The following is a 19052-nucleotide window of genomic DNA, read 5'->3' on the forward strand; positions in this document are numbered from 1 at the left end:
ACTCACAAAGTGATCTCCACTCCGAGAGCTTTTAAGGACTTCCTAATGGTCTCATCCCTTATTGATGAGAACAGTAAATGGTGGAAACCAAATTTAGTAAGATCTCTTTTTCTCCATTTTGAAGCAAATAAAATCCTTAGAATTCCCTTCAGCCACAACCTACCTAAAGACTCTCTAATCTGGATGGGGAATAAAAAAGGATTCTTCACGGTGAAAAGTGCCTATTATGTGGCAAAGGGGTTGCTCGATGCAGGTACAGCCGGAGAAAGCTCATCAAACCACCAAGCCTCTCCCTTTTGGAAGAGAATTTGGCAGCTGAACGTCCTTCAAAAGTTAAAATTTTTGCTTGGAGGGCATGCTTGGAGGGTCTTCCTACAATGCTCAACCTTCAACGTAGGGGTTAAATGCCTTTGGCTTCTGCCTAATCTGTGACAAAGAATTGGAATCAACAACCCATGCTCTGCTCCATTGCAAACATGCCAGGAAACTTGGGCTTGTCGAAATGACTGCCCCATGGACCTCTCTTCTCCAATGCATGACCTCATCGGCATCACAACCCAATTTCTGGAAAAAAGGGTCTTCTACTGATCTGGACCTATTCTACATGGCTGCCTGGACTATTTGGGGAAATAGAAACAATGCCATCCACAACGACACCGACTACTCTCCAACTCAAGCTTGGGAGATAGCAAAGCGAACTCAAACAGACTTCGTCACCTTAAGCACTCATGATCACCCCTCTCACCCAACGGATAGGACTCATTGGTCTCCTCCCCCTCAAGGCTTCCACAAAATTAACGTGGATGGAGCAACTGCAAATGATGGAGAACATGCTAGCATTGGTATTATCATTAGAGACCACACCGGAGCCACGGTTGGAGCTCTCAATAAACTCCTTCCATCGACTTTTTCTGCTGCTGTCATAGAGGCGTATGTGTTGCATCAGGGGGTTCTTTTTGCTGCAGAAATGGGGACCTCCAAAGCCATATTTGAGTCTGATGCCCTAAGTCTTATTCAGACATTAAATTCGAATGAGAATGGGGGGGAGCTCGGCCACATCCTCCAGGACATCAAGTCCTCGGCTCAGGCCTTTAGCTGGAGCTCCTTCAAACATCTGAAAAGGAATGGCAACAGAGCTGCATATGAATTGGCTAGGGAAGCAAAGTTCTCGGGTCAAGTCCACACATGGAAGGGGGTCTCTCCTCCTTTCATTCAGCAAATTCTAGAAGATGACTTATCGTAATTTTTGTGTTTCTTTGATTCTGTTGTAATTTGTTTTCAGATCAATGGAATTTTCATATTTCTCTATCAAAAAATAAAATAAAATAAATTTTATATCCCATCCTTGCAAAATTTCAAATTCCATTTTGAAATGTTTTGGTATTACTAAACATTCACCTAAATCTCATATTAAATTTTTGTATTTTATAAAAAATAAATTTTAAAATCGTAATATTTATAATATTAATATCGGCTTGGCGCCTTTAGTTTCGTACATAAAAATTCGTGGTTTTTTTTTTTCCCTCCCAAGTTTTTCTTGGACTTGGTGTCATCAGTCACTACTCGCTATAAGTGTCCTTACTCTCGCCCAATTTGGTGGGGGAAAAAATAAAAAAAAGAAAAACAACAACAGCAGCAACAACAGATGGCTTCGGGTTCCTCCAGAAGTCTAATGGATTTCTTCAAACCAGCGGCAGCAGTTCCGAAGCCGAAGCGTATAAAACTGTCGTCACCGCCGGATTCAGCTGTCTGTAAAACAGTCGTCAGCAGCGAAGATGATACCGATAATGGCAATGCCCATCAAAAATCCCGCATGGAACACAACAGATTGGTCGCCAAAGCCAGACTGAATCTCAGAATATGTACCCAGAAAGTCACCAAAGCCAAAGAAACTGAATCCGAATCAGATTACGTAAAACTGTCAGAGCTGTTAGTTGAAGAAACATGGTTGGAGGAAGCAGCTCTTACCGGGGAGCTTCAAAAGCCCTATGCTCTCAACCTCTGCAAGTTTCTCAAAACCGAGATGTGTGGTGGTCCCATTCCCATATACCCACCTCCTCATTTGATCTTCAATGCTCTCAACTCTACCCCTTTTGATAATGTCAAGGCTGTCATTTTAGGACAGGACCCTTATCATGGGCCTGGCCAAGCAATGGGCCTTTCCTTCTCTGTCCCTGAAGGAGTCAAGCTCCCTTCTAGTCTCCTCAATATTTTTAAGGAACTGAACCAAGATCTTGGCTGTGAAATCCCCTCTCATGGGAATTTACTAAAATGGGCTGTACAGGTAATGTGCTTTGAACATCATAGAAATTTTCCATTTTTCTTTGGATAAATTAAGTTTTCTTGAACCATGCTCTTGTGGATTTGGACTGAGTATTGAGGAAAGTGTTGCTCAACACATGTCTGTATCTTCTAAATTATTTGCTGAATGTAAAAAATGTGCAGTGTCTTTCCCCAATTTATTATGAGTAACAACATGCTGTTTCTGTGTGAAATGAATTTATAATTTGAAATATTTTTTCTATACTACTGTCTTCTATATCATTTAATTTCCTGACATTTGTTTAAACTGTTTTTTTGTAGGGTGTACTATTGCTCAATGCTGTCCTCACAGGTGAAATTCCTGATTTCTCTCAACTTATGTGTTTTATTCACATGTTTTTGTTAGATCTTCTAGTTTTTTTTTTTTCCTGTGAACATTGCTATGGTGTTAAGTTGTATGATAGTTGTGTTTCAAGCACAATTGAGGCAGTGCTTCCAAAGCTTTATGCTTGCATTTGTTATTAATTGAAATCTGTATATTCCAGCTAGCAGTTATCCTGTGGACAGATCATATGAGTCCTCTCTAGCTGCAAGCATGAGTATTGAACGAATTAGTGTTTGCATTCATTTCCCTTAATAAGATACAGTTCAAAATTTTTCATAGTGCTTAACTTGTTGATTGTAAATCTTATTGCAATTAAAAAAAAAAAAACTATTGTAATGGTTAAATTCATGATTTGCAATCAATGCAAGTCAAAATGTCTTTACTATATGTCACAGATGCCTAAGTTATATTTCGACCCCAGTAGGTTGATCAGAAAAAAGTCAACAACATAATCTTAAGAATTAATATGGTCTTGATTATTTTGGAATAATATTACAAAAACAAGTAAAGGATGATCCTTGCTTCTACTTTGCAATAAAATGTTGTAGTTGAAGCCTATGCTATTCGTTCATGACCATTTCCTCTTGATCCTGAGCACTGATGTTATGCTAATGTTTTTTCACGCCTGAATTTTAAAAGATCATTTTTATTGAGCAAGGAAAAAAAATTCTGGCAGCATATAGTATTTTTCTTTTGGAGTGATTTTTTTTTTTTTTTAACTTTCTATTTTCATATTCAGTTAGGAAGCATGTGGCTAACTCTCATGCAAAGAAAGGATGGGAGCAATTTACTGATGCTGTTATTCAATCTATTTCACTAAAGAAGGAAGGAGTTGTTTTTCTCCTTTGGGGGAACTCAGCTCAAGCAAAAGCCAGGTAATACCATTTGGCAAGCTTAGATTTTTATAGAATTCCTGATGAAGACATAGCAAATAAAAATACTTGTCTTCTTTTAAACTTTCTCTTCTCACTCACACCCACATGACAGATACACCTCACCCAGCTGCTCCCTACCACGTCCCTGCATACAAATTGATGCATAACTTCAAAAAGAAAAGTGTGGACACTCTTTTCCAACTTTTAGTGTTCCTGCTGAGACATGAGTACCAATCTAATCTGAATTAGGTGCCTAAATTATGCCATGTAAGCCAGACTGTTCACCTAAGTGAAATCCTTAGAAAAATCACTGGCCTTGACGGGGTGAGCTTAATCATATAAGAGTGTCATTTTTGTGGATGCCTAGCACTGTTTCTTTTTGGCATCTGAAGGACTGGAACTTAGCCAACGTTAAAGATAATCTTGATCTACCGCTCTTGGTTAATTTATTTGTTCGCTTTTTAGGGTGTCATAGTTGACTTGATATGTGTCTCACTTCCTAATATCATTTTTTCTGTTTGAAAATCAGGTCACTAGTTCAGAAACCTCAGCTTAAAAAGCACCCCACCTACCAAAAGAGAATTTTTGTTTTATTTTATTTTTACAGGTAGGTAGAGGGGGAGGGGAAGATGGGATTCGAACCATAGATATGAAACACCACAAATGATGCCATTATTACTTGACTGTTACTTGAACCCCAATCACCCAAGAGAAATTATGACTTCATTCTCTTTATATATCAGTTGGATGGACTTTTGACTGTCTTTTGAGAATGTGGAGAATCTAGTTTCCTAACACAACTTTTTGTTTTGGGATTGGAGGATTTTGGTATCATGCTTCTAATAAATTGATGTTGCACAGGTTGATTGATGAGTCTAAGCATCACATTCTCAAAGCAGCACATCCTTCTGGTTTGTCTGCTAACAGAGGCTTTTTTAGCTGCAAGTAAGTTTAAGTTCATGAAGCACACAATTACAATTCTCCAATTTTCACAATTCATAAAAATAAAAGCACCATGTCTGCTTAATTATTTGTAATATATCAATCTAGTTCTGCACCATCTTACATGTTTGTGAATTCCTACTAATAGGATTGTAGATGGCCTGAAAGACATACTAAATAGGGATGTAGATGGTAGCAAGGACCCAAGGTGTTGCAACAAACACTTTTTCAGAGGCTAGACATTGTCTAAAAGAATCTCTTAACTTATATGGTATACTAGCCTCTTCCTAGAGAAAGAAGAAGATGAAGCCAAGTTAAGAACTGAACTTTATTTACATGTTGACTCTAAAAAAAAAAGGGGAATTATGCATATGATTGAAGAGGACTATACAAGTTGCCAACACCAACTACTTGAAGAGCATCCACTAGGCCAAGCCCAAATTAATTGTGATTAAGGCTCGATTTAATTGAAGTATAGTGGGGAATTACTGATTCTGATTTCTATATAAACCCTCATATCATGATAAATGCTATGGCTTGTAGACTGTAGCTACTACATAGTGTATTACCTTCCCTATATGTGTCAGTGTTGATGAGTCCACACCGTTTTTGGTGTATCCTACCTATGATACTGGTTAGTTTGCCTGTTTGGGGAGAAGGTATCTCATGAGACATCTCTCTCACAACATGTGGGGACCCACGCCTATTGTACCAGAGATGTCTTTTGTACGACTGTTTTATAAGATAATTTTCCATGTCTGGGAAGGCAGTTCACAGTAGTATGTAGGGATCCCAACCATCTAATCTTTAATTTGAATCTAATACTGAAACCTGTCATGCTGTTTCTTTTTTCCTGTCTTAATTTTAAATATGGTACATTAAAGATCTTTATGCTGGTATAGTTTTGTTATGTTCTATTCTGTTTTCCCTTTTTCCCTCTGGAAATTCTTTATGCAAGTTTAGTAATACAATTCTGAACTATTGGTAAGCATGACATTGAATTTACCCACACCAAGTGTACTTTTTTATTTGGATAACATGTCTTATATTTAAAAGTATCCAGAAGGTATTTATATATGTAGTATGGGCAAGAAACTTGTATATGTAGTATGGTATTCTTTTAATTTCCCATAATGTTGACAGGCATTTTTCTCGCACAAACCAGCTTCTGGAACAGAGGAGTATTGCCCCCATAGATTGGCAACTTTGACTTCGATGAACAGCTCCCATCCCAACTTCGTTTTTGTGTGTTTGCTAAAATCTCTTTTGAGATTTACTAGCAATTCAAGTTTAGTCTACTTTCATATGTAAATAAGTTTCCCTTCTAAAGATACTTTTAAGGAATGTTCTGATGCTGCACATTTCCCCTGTGGTTTTCCAAATAGCTCAGCACATTTGTGTGCAGATATCTTTGTTCATGCCTTGCCTATTTCTGAATACCATTTGCTCTGCAATGTTGCGAATGAGTTCCAGCTCTCATGGCACCCCCTCTCCATATAAGTGTAAGGTGGACGATCAGGTTGTATGAAGTTCTGCAACGTTGGAAAGTTCTAATTTCATTAATCTTCTTTCAGTCTGAGCATACTCTATTTGTAGTTTATTTCAGCCTTTGGTGTGTTGCTGAACATACCGTTATAAAATCTGAGTACTATACGCATCTATAATACTCAGCATAAAATCTTGCATGAGGTCTCAAATTTTCTACTTCCAGCCCATTTTCAGTTGAGCATTTGAATAAAATATTAGTCTGGGGTCCATGTACAACTAAAAACAATACATTTGATTTAGTTAAAAAAATAAAATAAACATTAAAAAAGAAGAAAACTGTATGAGAAAACTTCATTGAACAAACAACATAAAGAAGAAAGTCAAGCAAATTGAGTGTATTGCCTAATACCCCCAATGTATCATTATCTTGTATTGTATAATAAGAGTTTGTTTGGATGTTGTTTATTGCTGAAAACTGAAAACATTGTAATAAAATAATTTTTAAATATGTGAGTAGTACTTTGAGACCTAGTTTTAAAGTCGTTTTTATTGAATTTCGTACTTGCAGGTCCTGTGAACAGTGCATGAAACTCACAGAAAAAACGCAAATGCATTGCTATCCAAACTTACGCTAAGATAGACGTTTTGTATAGTGTGATACACTTTCATTTATGATCTCTTCTCGTAAGAGGTGTGGTCCTCCGCGTGGGATTCATGGTAGGGCCCACACCTCCTATGAGAGGAGGGAGGGTCATAGTTATTAAACTCGGATTAGAGGTTGACTTAGTTTATGAGTTAGGTTACTGGGTCACTGATTCAACTAGTGGGTTAACGGTTGAATCACAGGATCAAATAAAAATATTTTAAAAATTATATATATATATATATATATATATATATATATATATATATAAGTTTGAGAAATCATAACATGAATATGCAAATTAACACAAAAAAGGCATATGCCTAAATTAAACTCAATGTTATAATTCAAAATCAAGGTTTCACAAGTAATTGCTATAAAAATTTTATAAAATTCATAAGCAAAATAAACGAATATCATAAGAGTGCAACAAAATTTTTGCTAAATAAAATTTTATAACCTATCTTTAAATTCAGCATATTAACAAAAAAAAAAGAAGACAAATCTCAAACTTCATAAATAAAAGAAGAGAAAAAAAAAATGTCAAAGACTTAAACTTAAAGCATTAAACAAATAAAACACAAAAACAAGTAAACAAAAGAAGAAGAAATAAGGTTTAAGCAATAAACTATACAACATATACTAATATACTTATACCTATATTCTAACTAGCTATGAGAAACTAAAAAGCAATATGTTCATAGCAGAAAATTGATGCACAATTGCAAGTTTAGGGAATTGAAAACTGAAAATTAATGGTAAGGTGAAAAGTGATTGGGAAAGTAGTGTGAATCGGCAGAGAAGTGAGAGAACGATGCATTTTTTTAAAATATTTTGTATAGGTTTTTTTTATTTAAATTACCATATTATCACATTAAATAATTAAAAAGTCAATGGGATGTATCTATTAATGTAATTTTGTATAATTTACAAACCCAGTCGGGTCATTAAAACCCAATTGAGTCACACGGTACAAGTTTTACCGATTTTGACTGCATCTTGTACACATTCAATCTAGGTCATTGGGGTTACTGGTTTGACCAACCGGGTCAGGCCGAGTTTAATAACACTAGGGAGGACTCCTTTTGTACAAGCAAATGACATATTTATGTTAAAAGTAAATTGTTACACAGTATATTTGGTAAGGAAATTGTTTTAGGTCAATAAATAAGAGAGTGCGTTAATTGATGATACTGGCCAAATATCACTTTTTACTTATTCTTATAGTGGCTTGATGTTGGGGTTTTGATTTTCAATAACTTTACATTGGAAAAGTCAAATAAAAAAAAAAAAAAAGAAAGAAAAGGAGTCTATTTATACCAAAAAAAAAAAGATTGGAAGCTTTTGCAGGTAATTCAACCCTCCTTTTTTTTTTAAAGGAAAAATTCAGCCCTCCACTTATTACCCACATTAGACTCGCACCTTTTTTTTAATGCCCTCTATTGCTATTTTTCCATTTATAACTTCTAAATACTCAATCCATTCAAACCCTTTAAACGTTTTATTTGCTCCCACTTTTCATCTTCCCATTTACTCCACCAATTCTAATCCTTCCAATTTTCAAATGGTCAATATTTATTTATTTTTTGTATAAATAAAGGTAAAGTTCACTAACTCAACCATTAAGATAACTAATACTTCAAAAAAAAAAAAATTACAAATATAAATTGTCAAAATCTATCGTGGAAGTTTAAACTTAACTGCATTGTGTAGGTTTACGACTAGTTCCCATAAATATCCCAACTCAATTACCAACATAGGAGAGTTGGAGAGGGTTTCAAACTTGCACACTAAAATGAAACACTCCTATTAAACCTGAATAAAAGATGAAACAACCAAATATGTAGTGCTATATATTAACCAAACTGTTTTTGAACAGCTCGAACTTGGCTCAAGAAAAGGTTTGTTTATGTTTATTTATTTAAAAAACAAGCTAAGTTCAAGTTTAGGTTCATACTCAACTATCAAATAAACAAAATTCAAATATAACAATGTGTTTATGAATATGATATTCGATTTAACTATATATATATATATATTTTAATTTACACGTAATTGTCTAAAAATATGTTTTAATATTTATATGGCACAGAGTTTGATTAACATATTGATTAAACCAATGCCCGACTATTAGAGGCCACACTTTCTATTTTGATCCATTGCAGCACCTTTTTCTACCTCTATGGTATTTAAAAATATTTGTAAGGAGAATATATATAGATATAAAATTGAATGTGAACACACGTGTAGTCTGTTTTAAAAAATTGTAAAAGAATAGGAATCACTAGCATAATTAATTGAGGCTGAAAGTTGCTCCGTTGGAAGTTGGAAGGCCCAACACTCGTGATTCCTACTATTCTATCCAGAAACCAACAGCCCCTCCCCTGCTTCTCATTTGCTCTGACTTTCACCGTGCACACCAGGTTCTCTCTCTCTCTTTTAATTCATTATTTTCTGAGCTATGTTTTGTTTAATTCTCTAGTTGAACAAAACATAGCTCATCGTTCTCTCAACTTATTAACCCATCTCACTTCTGTTCTGTTCTGTTCTCCTCTCTCTTATCACCTACTGTTTTTGCATTTCTTTCACTTGGTTTGTGTGTGTGCGCGTGTTTTCATTTTAATCCATTCAACAACAATTCTAATATTAAAAAACTAGTGAAGAAATCTGTGTGCAGTTTCTATGTTAAAAAGAAAAGAAAAGAAGGATAATCCATCAATACTAACCTGGTTGGTTTGAATGAACTCTCTCCGTACTGTGCATATTTTACTAATATTTTCCTTGCCTAACAATTATTTTGATTTTGCATTTGGAGTCCAATTGAAGTTGTTAGCTCACCATAAAAAAAAACCTACATGATGTTTCCAAAAACCTAAAGGATCCTCTCCATTTCACTTGAAATTGTTGTATATTTATATTTATAATATTTAATCCGAATTATGAAATGTACAGTTAAGCTCATAGCAAGTGTAATGAAAATGACACCACTATATCGTAAAAGAGGTTTCCACTTTGGTGGGAATGATTGATCAACTTCTTTTAGTAACTGGAACCAAAGTTGGAAGTAGTAAACAATTACATTATTATGTAGACCAGAGATAAGTTTTGTCATTTGTGAAGCTTGAAACTGCTTAACCATGATCTATCATGAAAATTTGATAGTGTAGCTTACACGTTAATCTTAACTATCCTCAAGTCAGTGGTGTAGCTTACACGTTAATCTTAACTATCCTCATATCAATGGTGTAGCTTACACGTTACACATAATGCTTGCCATCCCACCGCTTTAAGTTGTCTTATCATTTGTATAACGGCTGTGGACTTTACCTATCAAAGACTTTTAACAAGTTCAGTTATTCCAATCATTGGTTTAGCTGTTTGGGACAAAGACGATATTGTACAAAGTGCACTTTACTTGCATCTGCATCTGACAAATTGGGAAGTGGTCGTATTAAAATCTTTCAAGTGGGAAGTTTGGTTATTTTAATTGGAAAAGTTTAATTTTTCCATCTACTTCATGAACCATTGTTGTAAGGTTTTAGCTTTTTGTTTGTTTCATTTTATGCGAGTATAATTATATGTTCTTCTACTTAAGTACTTTTAATTCTTTGCATGTTATCTTGAAACAAACAATATGCTTATGACCTTCTCTCAAAATATTCTCACAAACCTTAGCATGATTACGTGATTTGCAGGATATGATGAGCACCATATCAAGCCACCATTGTAATTGGTCACTAGGATTTCAAGAGCATCTGATCAATGGAAGATTTAAGAAAATTCCATTTCCAGGATATTCTGGTACATATCCTCCTTCCAGAGGACTGGAAAAACTAGTTTTTCTCCATGGTCAATGCATTGCTCATAGACATCATCGAAGTGTTAAGAAATTCAGGCCTGCCTTGTCCAGTATGGTGGATGACGGCATGGATCCAGATGATTCACAAGATGGGAATAATGAGAAAGAATCTCCAAAAGGCGAAACTGGAGGAGTATGTCAACATTTTCTTTCCTTTTCCTAATTTGTTGCTGTGAGAATGACAATAGACAAAAACCATGGGTAGACTGAAAGTGGGGTTTTTTTTTTTTTTTCTAAATTGCATTTCAAATCTATGAGTTTATCACAGTGTGGTTGTTGGAATTTATCATTGTATCAAAAAATTAAAATTAAATGCACAATGAGGCTTCAATGTTTGTATTACTTCTTCTTTTTTGTGAATTTCCTACTACCGTAAAAAGCAAGATAAATATTTACTATTTGGATTTTTGTTTTTTAATAAAAAAATTGGAGTTTAAAAAAACTGTTTTGCATCTTATGGTTCTCTGCTATTTTGATTAACTGTTAACTGGTTGATTTATCTTTTCTTCATTGTCCAGGTACTGGTTGCAAGTATTAGCACTTTAAGAAACAGTTAGATCATCAAAAAGTAAAATGCTATATCCAATGTTGGAGTGGGTGAGCATTTTGAGTGCACAGATTGATGAACTAGATTCAGTTATTATTTTTTTTTTTGGTTTTTTTTATAAGAACACTTGTAGGATTGGAAAGCTCCTCGTGCATTTCTTTGATGTATTTTCTAGATAAAATTTCATTTTGTTTTGTTTAAAACATTTTTGTCAACTACATCTCTTTCCAGCTGCAGGGCTCTAACTATGGCTTGAATGAAACATAACACGAATAATATTTGTGATATCAGTAAATTCTGTATGGATTGCTAATAGACAACCTCATTACCTAACATGTGCATTAAAGAAGTACACGTTGTTATGCTAATCTATGTATAGTTATTAATGGAGGAATTAAATGTTCTGAATCAACACTCTCTTAATTTACATTCTTCAGTTGAACAGTGAGATGCTTCGGGAGAATCTTGAAAGAATAGCTGGTACAGATGATTCTGCCTTTAGCGGGATAGACCTTGCAACCCTTATTAGGAATAAGTATGGGAGGTCTTATGATGTACAACTAATAAAGAAGGTAGGCTTTCTGTATTTGAAAATAGCCATGTTATCTCTTTGTACACTATCGTGAACCTTGTGTATTTTCATGCTATTCCTTCTTTAATAATATTTTTTCTTACCTATAAAAAAAAAATAGCCATGTTATTAGTTAATTTGTAGTTGTTGCACTACAGGGATAGCTATACTTTAGTTTTTTCATATTTTCTTTTTCCAGAAGGATTTATTGTGATAAGAAAGTACGAGCTGTTATGAGCTCTCTCTCTCTCTCTCTGGCACCTATTATAATCAACTGTGTATTTTTTTGGTCACAATAACACTAAAAATCCCTTCTCCTTTGAAACTTGTTCAGTTCCAACAACATTGAATGTTCAATTTTATTCTTTATAAAATCATACCAGGGTTTGCAAGATAATAGCATCAAATGAACATTTATCTTTACTTGGCCTTTTTTAGTTTGATTGAAGTATGTGTTTACACCCCATATTTGACTGATAGTCAAATAACAGGATGGAGTTTACTAAGGCACAAAATGTTGACCGATTGAGGTAATTAGGGATGTTGTTTGGACCGATGCCACTGGGCAAAGATTGCGCCCAGGAGGCAACATGAGACACCGAGGATCATGGGACAAAGTGGATCAGAAAGTAAAGTTTTGATTGATCTCTTCTAGACCAACATTTTTAAATGTCAGTCTTTGTAAAATGATTCAATGGTTAAGCATTTCAAAGTGCATAAATGTACATATGGCCATTTTTGGACTGGACAGAAGTCATTACATGACAATGACTTGTGTCTTGTAGTTTGTATTGTCATCAAACACTGTTTTGGATGATTGAATACCAGAAAGGGAATTCGTTTTCAATGATCAATACTGAGCTTATATTTTTGGTTCCAGTCTACTATTTAAGGAATTTTCAAAGAACAAATACAATTGCATTAGACACAGAGCAAATTCCATGAGGACATTTAAAAAAAATCAAGTTAATCTCTTGCTGCAGCGCAATTGGAAAATTTCTGACGACATTTTTGTTTAACTTAGCTTGTATGGATGAAAGCTAATTGCTGAGTTTGTTATCAAAAGTAGTTTTGGTTTACATTTAGTTGCTAGCCCTAGACTTTAGCTCAACTAGAGTGTTTTTTTGTTCTTCTGAGGCCTGGGGTATGCCCTTCTGTTAATTTTTCCCTTCTTTTATATAATTACATACTTACCCATAGGGAGAGAGAGGGAGATTGAAATAGTTTCATTTGAACTTGAGAAAGCATATAATAAAGTTCCTAGAAAGTTACTGTGGTGGGTTTTAGAGAATAAAGGAATTCCTCTTAATTACGGATCAATATATTGCAAGAATGATTAAGGAAGTCTAAACCAAATTTTCAATAAAGATAGGCTGCAAGATAAGCATCAAGGATCTTTATGTTTAGGGATGCTGTAATCTGTACCTTTTTCTTAGCTTGACTGATCAGTTATCTACATAAATTGTGCTTGCTTACTGAATGGTTGTGTTGAAATGAACACCATTTCTTTTCATCAATATATCACACAGTTATGCATGTGAGTAGAAGATGATTGATTGATTGAATAATGGTTTCTCTTTTTATCATCAACTCTGGAACCCAATTAGTTTCATATCTTCTCCACATCCTTTTTTTTTGGGAGGTTTTCTGCAGTAAGCAATCTGTGAATGTTCATCATCATAATTTCTCCAAAAAACTGTGCACACGAAATCCTTTAAGAATTTCTGAACTTACATGTTAGAGTTAGTTCTAGTTAGTTTTTTATACTAATGGGAATTTTTGTTATACCCTTATTAACATGCTAATATAAAATATCAACTAGAGCTATTTTGGACATGAAACTGAAAATTGTTACCCTTATTAACTCTATCAATACATATTTTGGACATGAAACTGAAAATTTATCACTTAAATAAATAGTCTTGCTCTTGCAGCTCTTCTATGTTCATATTACCTGAATTAGATTATCTGCAAATTTTTATCATTTAACATGTTACTTTTACTTGCCCACTCTAGGAGTTCATGGGAAAAAATCTTCTTGCTTTGAATGTGATGTGGAAATACATGGAGCAGGTATGCAGATTCTTGTGCTTTGGATACGTGCTTATTAAATGGAATTCTAGGTACATCCTCATGATTAAGTAGCATGAACAAGTGTGAGAAATGCATAGAAGATCTTAAGATTCTTAAAGAAAGACAAGAACTTCATAAAAAAAATTTTATACGCAATGTGAATATATGTTAATTCAGAAAATTTTCATTTACATTTGGTCAATTTGGAAGAGGTGCTTTCATTTGAATTGAATTTTGGAACACATGATTTATCTTAATCTTTCATTTTACTTTTTTATTTATTTATTTATAACTGTGAACATGAACCTCCTATATTATGACATATAACCATCTGAGTGGGCTCAACAAAGAAAAAAGAAGAGTAGAAGCATATCATTACTGTTAGTAATGCAAGCCATAGTGACATACGGGTAAATGGATTATCATCTATAGTTTTTATTTTTATTTTTCAAAGTACAAAGAAAAAGTAAAAGGATCTAATCTGGTACGAGCAATATAGCCCTTATGTGTACAAAGGAAGCTGTTAAAAAGGCTGCCTATAGAGAGTCAATTGTAATTTTCCCGAGATTACCTTTTTCTTGTCGAGGCTCTAAAATAAGGTTCTTCTAAAAAAATGGTTTCTAATATGGTTGCATATTATTGTTCCTTTTAGCTAGATCCTTTTTTTTCCCCCTTAATGCTTCATCCCTGCACCTACAAATTCAATCTCTAAGTTTAGTTTTGTAGTGGGGTGAATTTTTTAAGAGACGAACTTCATCAAGGACTCCAGACCAAATAGGGTGTGGGGCGAGCAAAATTCACCAGGTGAGAGTTTGCAAGGACGAAACAACCTACCTCCTTGTCCTAGGTTTTGAACCAATTAATGGGGGTTAGTCAGAGGCATTAGGAAAAGGTTAAGTCAGTGATGAAATTCCAGAGTAAGCTCACTGAAAAATTGCAGAGTAACGGGATTTTGATTGCATCCCTTATTCCATGGCTTAGAGGGGGTATTTGTTGGTTTTTGTGAGTGAGAATTGTAATTAGTTCCCTACAAAGTGTGAGTGGTCTTGACAATGCACCCCTCAGGTTGACTGAGGGGGTGTGCTCCTAGGGTATTCCCACCAATGTTGTACAATGTCAACTTGTCTTGTCGCATATGATGCAAAAGGAGGGGGCGGTCAGTTACGGCAATTAATGCTGATATGATAGGGCGAGTTCCCTTTCTCAAGCATTCCTTTTGAAGTGGGGATGCTCAATTATCAAGCTCCAGGAATCCCTGACCGTGGTCTGGGGCTTTACCGGTTTACCCTTATGGGTGTTCACTGTTCAGCCATCGTGTGTCATGTTCAATTGTCTAAAGTTCAAAAGAAGGATTTGTGAGTTTATTGTTTAAAGTTTAAAAGAAAGGGTTAGGGCTCAAAATTGTCTAAAGTTTGATGAGATTTTTACGACTATTTGATAGAGAAAGTAAGTGGGGTTTTATGGTTTTGCGAGGTAGGAGAAAGGGCTTGACTTGGAGTTTTAAAATAGAAGGAAAAGAGAGTAATGTATAGTGTTTAGGGGTTGTATGAACAGTACTTATGGACAATACACAAGAAAGGGATGAAAAAGGAGGAGGAGGTAGCAAAAAACAATAAGGCTAATGCGCATCAAAGCTCAAACACAAAATATTTGTATTAATCAACTACATCTATTATTTGAGACTTCGAGTTGATTGAGAACAGGAGGAGGGAGAAGAGAGAGAGCAAAAAACAATAAGGCTAATGCGCATCAAAGCTCAAACACAAAATATTTTTATTAATCAACTACATCTATTAATTGAGACTTCGAGTTGATTGAGAACAAATATATATAAGTACCCTTTTTCCGTACTAGTAATATTAGGCCTTCCTAGTTTAACTAGTAAACCAAAAACCTCATAAGGTAATAACTAATAAAACACAAACTTGAACTCAAAGAAACTAAAGGAGTGTTTGGGAGAGTAGTTTGAGTTATGTTATTTGAGTGTTTTTGATATACGCGTGGGTGAAAAAATGTGTGAAAAAATGTGTAATGTTGTGTGAAAATGTGTGAAAATGTGTTAGAACTAACTTGCCAAACACCTCCTAAGATACTTAGAAGAATCTTGTCTCAGCCAAATGTCCAAAATACCATTAAATCGTGGGGATTTGCAAAATTACAAATTTGTCCTTTAATACAAAACCAACCATATTTAAATGGAAAAAAAAAACCAATTTTTTTTTGATACAAGATAGAATTCTATTCTAACCTAATCTAAGTGTATATGTGTGTGAAGCTCCCTCCTGGAAACTTGAACTTCGGCCCTTGCCCCCCCCACACCCCACAAACACTTATACTTATAGAGTGACCATCGCACCAAGGGTGTGCGGTGGTAACCAAATTAGAAACTATTTTAACCCTAGAACACATATAACTAAACCAAACCACATTATTTTTACTAGTGTATAACCCGTACATATGCACGGTACTATTAAAAAAAATTACAATTACACATATATATGGATTCAAATTACTCTCTCTTTTATTTTTTTATTTTTAATTTCTTTTGGATATACACATGAGTTTACTCTTTCTTTTTTTGTTTATTGAGCTTTTGATTATTTATTTAGATTAGACTCTTCGTCTTTTGCACCTCATTAACTCACCTATAACAAAAAATTAAAAAAAAAAAACTTAAATAGGACACGTGACGCAAAATTAGATATCAATTAGAAATTAATTTAAAATCTAATTGAATTTTTTTTTTCAGCTCTCTCTCTCTCTCTCTCTCTCTCTCTCTCTCTCTCTCTCTCTCTCTCTCTCTCTCTCTCTCTCTCTATATATATATATATATATATATATATATATTTCAATTGGACTTCACACGTGGGTCCTATAAAATAAATCATGACTAGACTAATTTGTGGAGCGGTAACAAATTAACCCTCCTTGGTTGCCTTATGTTCCAATTACTTTGTTCTCTTAGAGATCATTTCCGCTGACTGAAGAAGAGTATCTATTGAGGCTTGATGATGTGGCAAATACATTGAAATGTTGGGGAGCTGTCTCACATATTCGAAACAGCTTAACAAAGTCGAAAGAGCGGCCTCGGATAGGAAAGGTAAAACTTTAATTTGGTCAAATGATTTGCATGCATTCATTGTATGATCAGTGTAGTATCTTCTAGTTTTATATTTATGTTTTTACCTTATCACCATTGTAGTTTGATAGCTCGAATCAACAAATAATACTCTACAAGTTTTGAATTTAGTCATCAAACACAAAGTTTTATGTACCTCCACAAACAAGGTCTAATTTAAAATTTTTGTTAAATATGCTCACTACATAAGTCATAGAAAGTAGAAACCCATTGTTAGAGCATTTTGCAAAAACCAAAAGGAAGATGCAAGGCGAATGGCCAAACTCAAATCTGGTTTTCTTTAAAGAGTTGAAATTTTGGGTCAATACCTTGTTGCATATAGGTCAAATTCATAGGAGCAGCCACTTATGCAAATATAATGTTAAGACCAATTTGAAGTCTCAGGACCAGCCTTGGTAGGAGCAACACTTCTTATGCTTTTCTTTTATTGGCAATTGGCACTTAGTCAATGTTACATTACACCGTAATATTACATCATTGTAATATTACATTAATATAATTTCAATACAAGAATACAACATTACATTGTTTAGGAAGGTGATGAGATTAATGTGATATGATATATTTTGTAATTTTAGTTTATGGTAATGTTAGAAAAAATAAAATAAATCAAAAACGTTAATGTCACACATTGGAATGTGAATCCCATCAAAGGCATATCACAGCAAACCAAATGTCTATTTAAAATTATAAAATATATCAAATTGCCTTAATCTTTCTACATTTCTAAATAATATAATATTATATTATTGTATTGAAGTTACATTAATGTAATATTACGGTGTAACGTAACATTAAGGCGAACCAAATGCCTCCATAATCTCTAGTTTAAGTGGTCAAAGTTGCAAGTGTGTATTGGCCCTATTGGGCACTGCTCTTCTGCGTATTATTCAAGATGCTATCGTAAAAAAATACTTTATTTTGAGATGTTACGTCAAAGGGGATAAAAATAGACTTTAGGTCCAAAGCTTATCAATCACATGGAAAAGAAAAAAAAAAGGAGTGATAGTTTTGGGACTACTTCCCTTAAAATGTCACATCCAAGAATATGAAATAACGTAAAAGAAATATAAAAATTTGTAGCCATTCAAGTAAAAGAAACATAAGACAAAAAAGAACCTGAATTTCATATATCTCATGTGCCCAATTTGTAGGTCTAGCTATGAATTGGTATGTATATTAGGCATTTGATCTAGTCTAGGACAGTGGCAATTTCATAAAAGAATGTAGGCTAGGCAGTAAGCACTAACTAAAAGGTGATGGGATATGTCCTACAGAATATATGAAATCGGACGGAGCTCAATGAGAGGGGAAAAGAAATCACATAATCTAAGTCGTCTCTGACTTTCTTTGTTACTCATTTATTCGTCAACATTTTCATTTATCAATTGCTGCAGGCAGTTAGCATTTTTATAGACATGGATGAGTCCGGAGGCCGTGCAAACGAATGGATCTACAAGTAGACAGCTCGGGAGAGTCAGAATTTTACATGAATCGGTTATAATTTTCGGGTTTATGAGGGAGGAGCCATACCCACCAATATAACATTGCCACCAATTGAAGGTCAAGTCTCCATTTTAGTTGTTGTTTGATCCGTAGAAGTCCTACAATCAATTGTTTTAGTGATGTTTCTGATGGCAGCAGGCCACGAAGAAGCTTGTTGCCTTGTGCTTCCTACTTGTTTGTTACCCCATATACATTATAGTGGCATATGAAGCCTCCATAGATTATAATTTTAATGCCTTGTGATTTTAATCATTGATTTTGATCTTGTAAATTAGAAAATTTTCCTTGACTTTATTTCATTTTAAACTGAAATTCTCCATGGCTTTCTAGTTCATATTTATCAGTGGTGTCGTAAAAAGAAAAAAAAGAAAAAAAAAGACAATTTCAATCCTGTGAATTTTTGTGTGATTATGACTAATCTAAGCTTTGCTGCAAAATTGTCGTTTGAAATTTCTAAAGGAGAGGCTGTACAGACTAACAAAATTGTAATTTGGAAATTTAGCAAATGACAAAACTTAAGTGCTGTTCCATAAAATCACTTCTTAATATTTTACCACGTGATTTTTTTCTTATGGGATGAAAGTGTATTTCTAGTAAAGTACAGTCACATGACGGAACCTTAAGAGAAGAACCTAAGGAACAATACCTAAATAATGTACCTAAGTTTTTTTATTCGATTTGTTCAGGCTTAATTTGCACTGTTCCCAATGGCCTTGAGTGAAAATTTGAAGAAATGTAATTAGGGCTTTTTAGGTCAAAATT

The 19052-nt window shown here is 34.3% G+C and overlaps 3 protein-coding genes across 5 annotated transcripts; all 3 read left to right on the plus strand.

Annotated features, from left to right (window-relative positions):
• Positions 1-502: 502 nt before the first annotated feature.
• On the plus strand, positions 503-1243 carry LOC142628796 (uncharacterized). Its single transcript, XM_075802835.1, has one exon. The coding sequence runs from the start codon at positions 503-505 to the stop codon at positions 1241-1243; it is 741 nt and encodes a 246-aa protein (XP_075658950.1).
• A 305-nt stretch (positions 1244-1548) lies between these two features.
• Positions 1549-6034, plus strand: LOC142627585 (uracil-DNA glycosylase, mitochondrial). 2 transcript variants are annotated; one of them, XM_075801460.1, is made up of 5 exons: positions 1549-2284; positions 2584-2614; positions 3387-3522; positions 4384-4467; positions 5608-6034. In XM_075801460.1, the coding sequence occupies exons 1-5, from the start codon at positions 1646-1648 to the stop codon at positions 5672-5674; spliced, it is 957 nt and encodes a 318-aa protein (XP_075657575.1). In that variant the 5' UTR covers positions 1549-1645; the 3' UTR covers positions 5675-6034. The 2 variants fall into 2 exon arrangements, with proteins under 2 accessions (XP_075657575.1, XP_075657576.1); XM_075801461.1 differs by lacking the exons at positions 4384-4467; positions 5608-6034 and adding an exon at positions 4052-4198 and having other exon boundaries at positions 1583-2284.
• Positions 6035-8860: 2826 nt separating this feature from the next.
• On the plus strand, positions 8861-18596 carry LOC142629871 (uncharacterized). Of its 2 annotated transcripts, XM_075803913.1 has the most exons (6): positions 8861-9018; positions 10291-10587; positions 11439-11573; positions 13589-13645; positions 16611-16745; positions 18182-18596. In XM_075803913.1, the coding sequence occupies exons 2-6, from the start codon at positions 10294-10296 to the stop codon at positions 18245-18247; spliced, it is 687 nt and encodes a 228-aa protein (XP_075660028.1). In that variant the 5' UTR covers positions 8861-9018; positions 10291-10293; the 3' UTR covers positions 18248-18596. The 2 variants fall into 2 exon arrangements, with proteins under 2 accessions (XP_075660028.1, XP_075660029.1); XM_075803914.1 differs by lacking the exons at positions 8861-9018; positions 10291-10587 and adding an exon at positions 10928-11051.
• The last annotated feature ends 456 nt before the right edge of the window (positions 18597-19052 follow it).

This window comes from Castanea sativa, chromosome 3 (assembly GCF_040712315.1).
Source record: "Castanea sativa cultivar Marrone di Chiusa Pesio chromosome 3, ASM4071231v1".
In the NCBI taxonomy this organism is placed as follows: domain Eukaryota; kingdom Viridiplantae; phylum Streptophyta; class Magnoliopsida; order Fagales; family Fagaceae; genus Castanea; species Castanea sativa.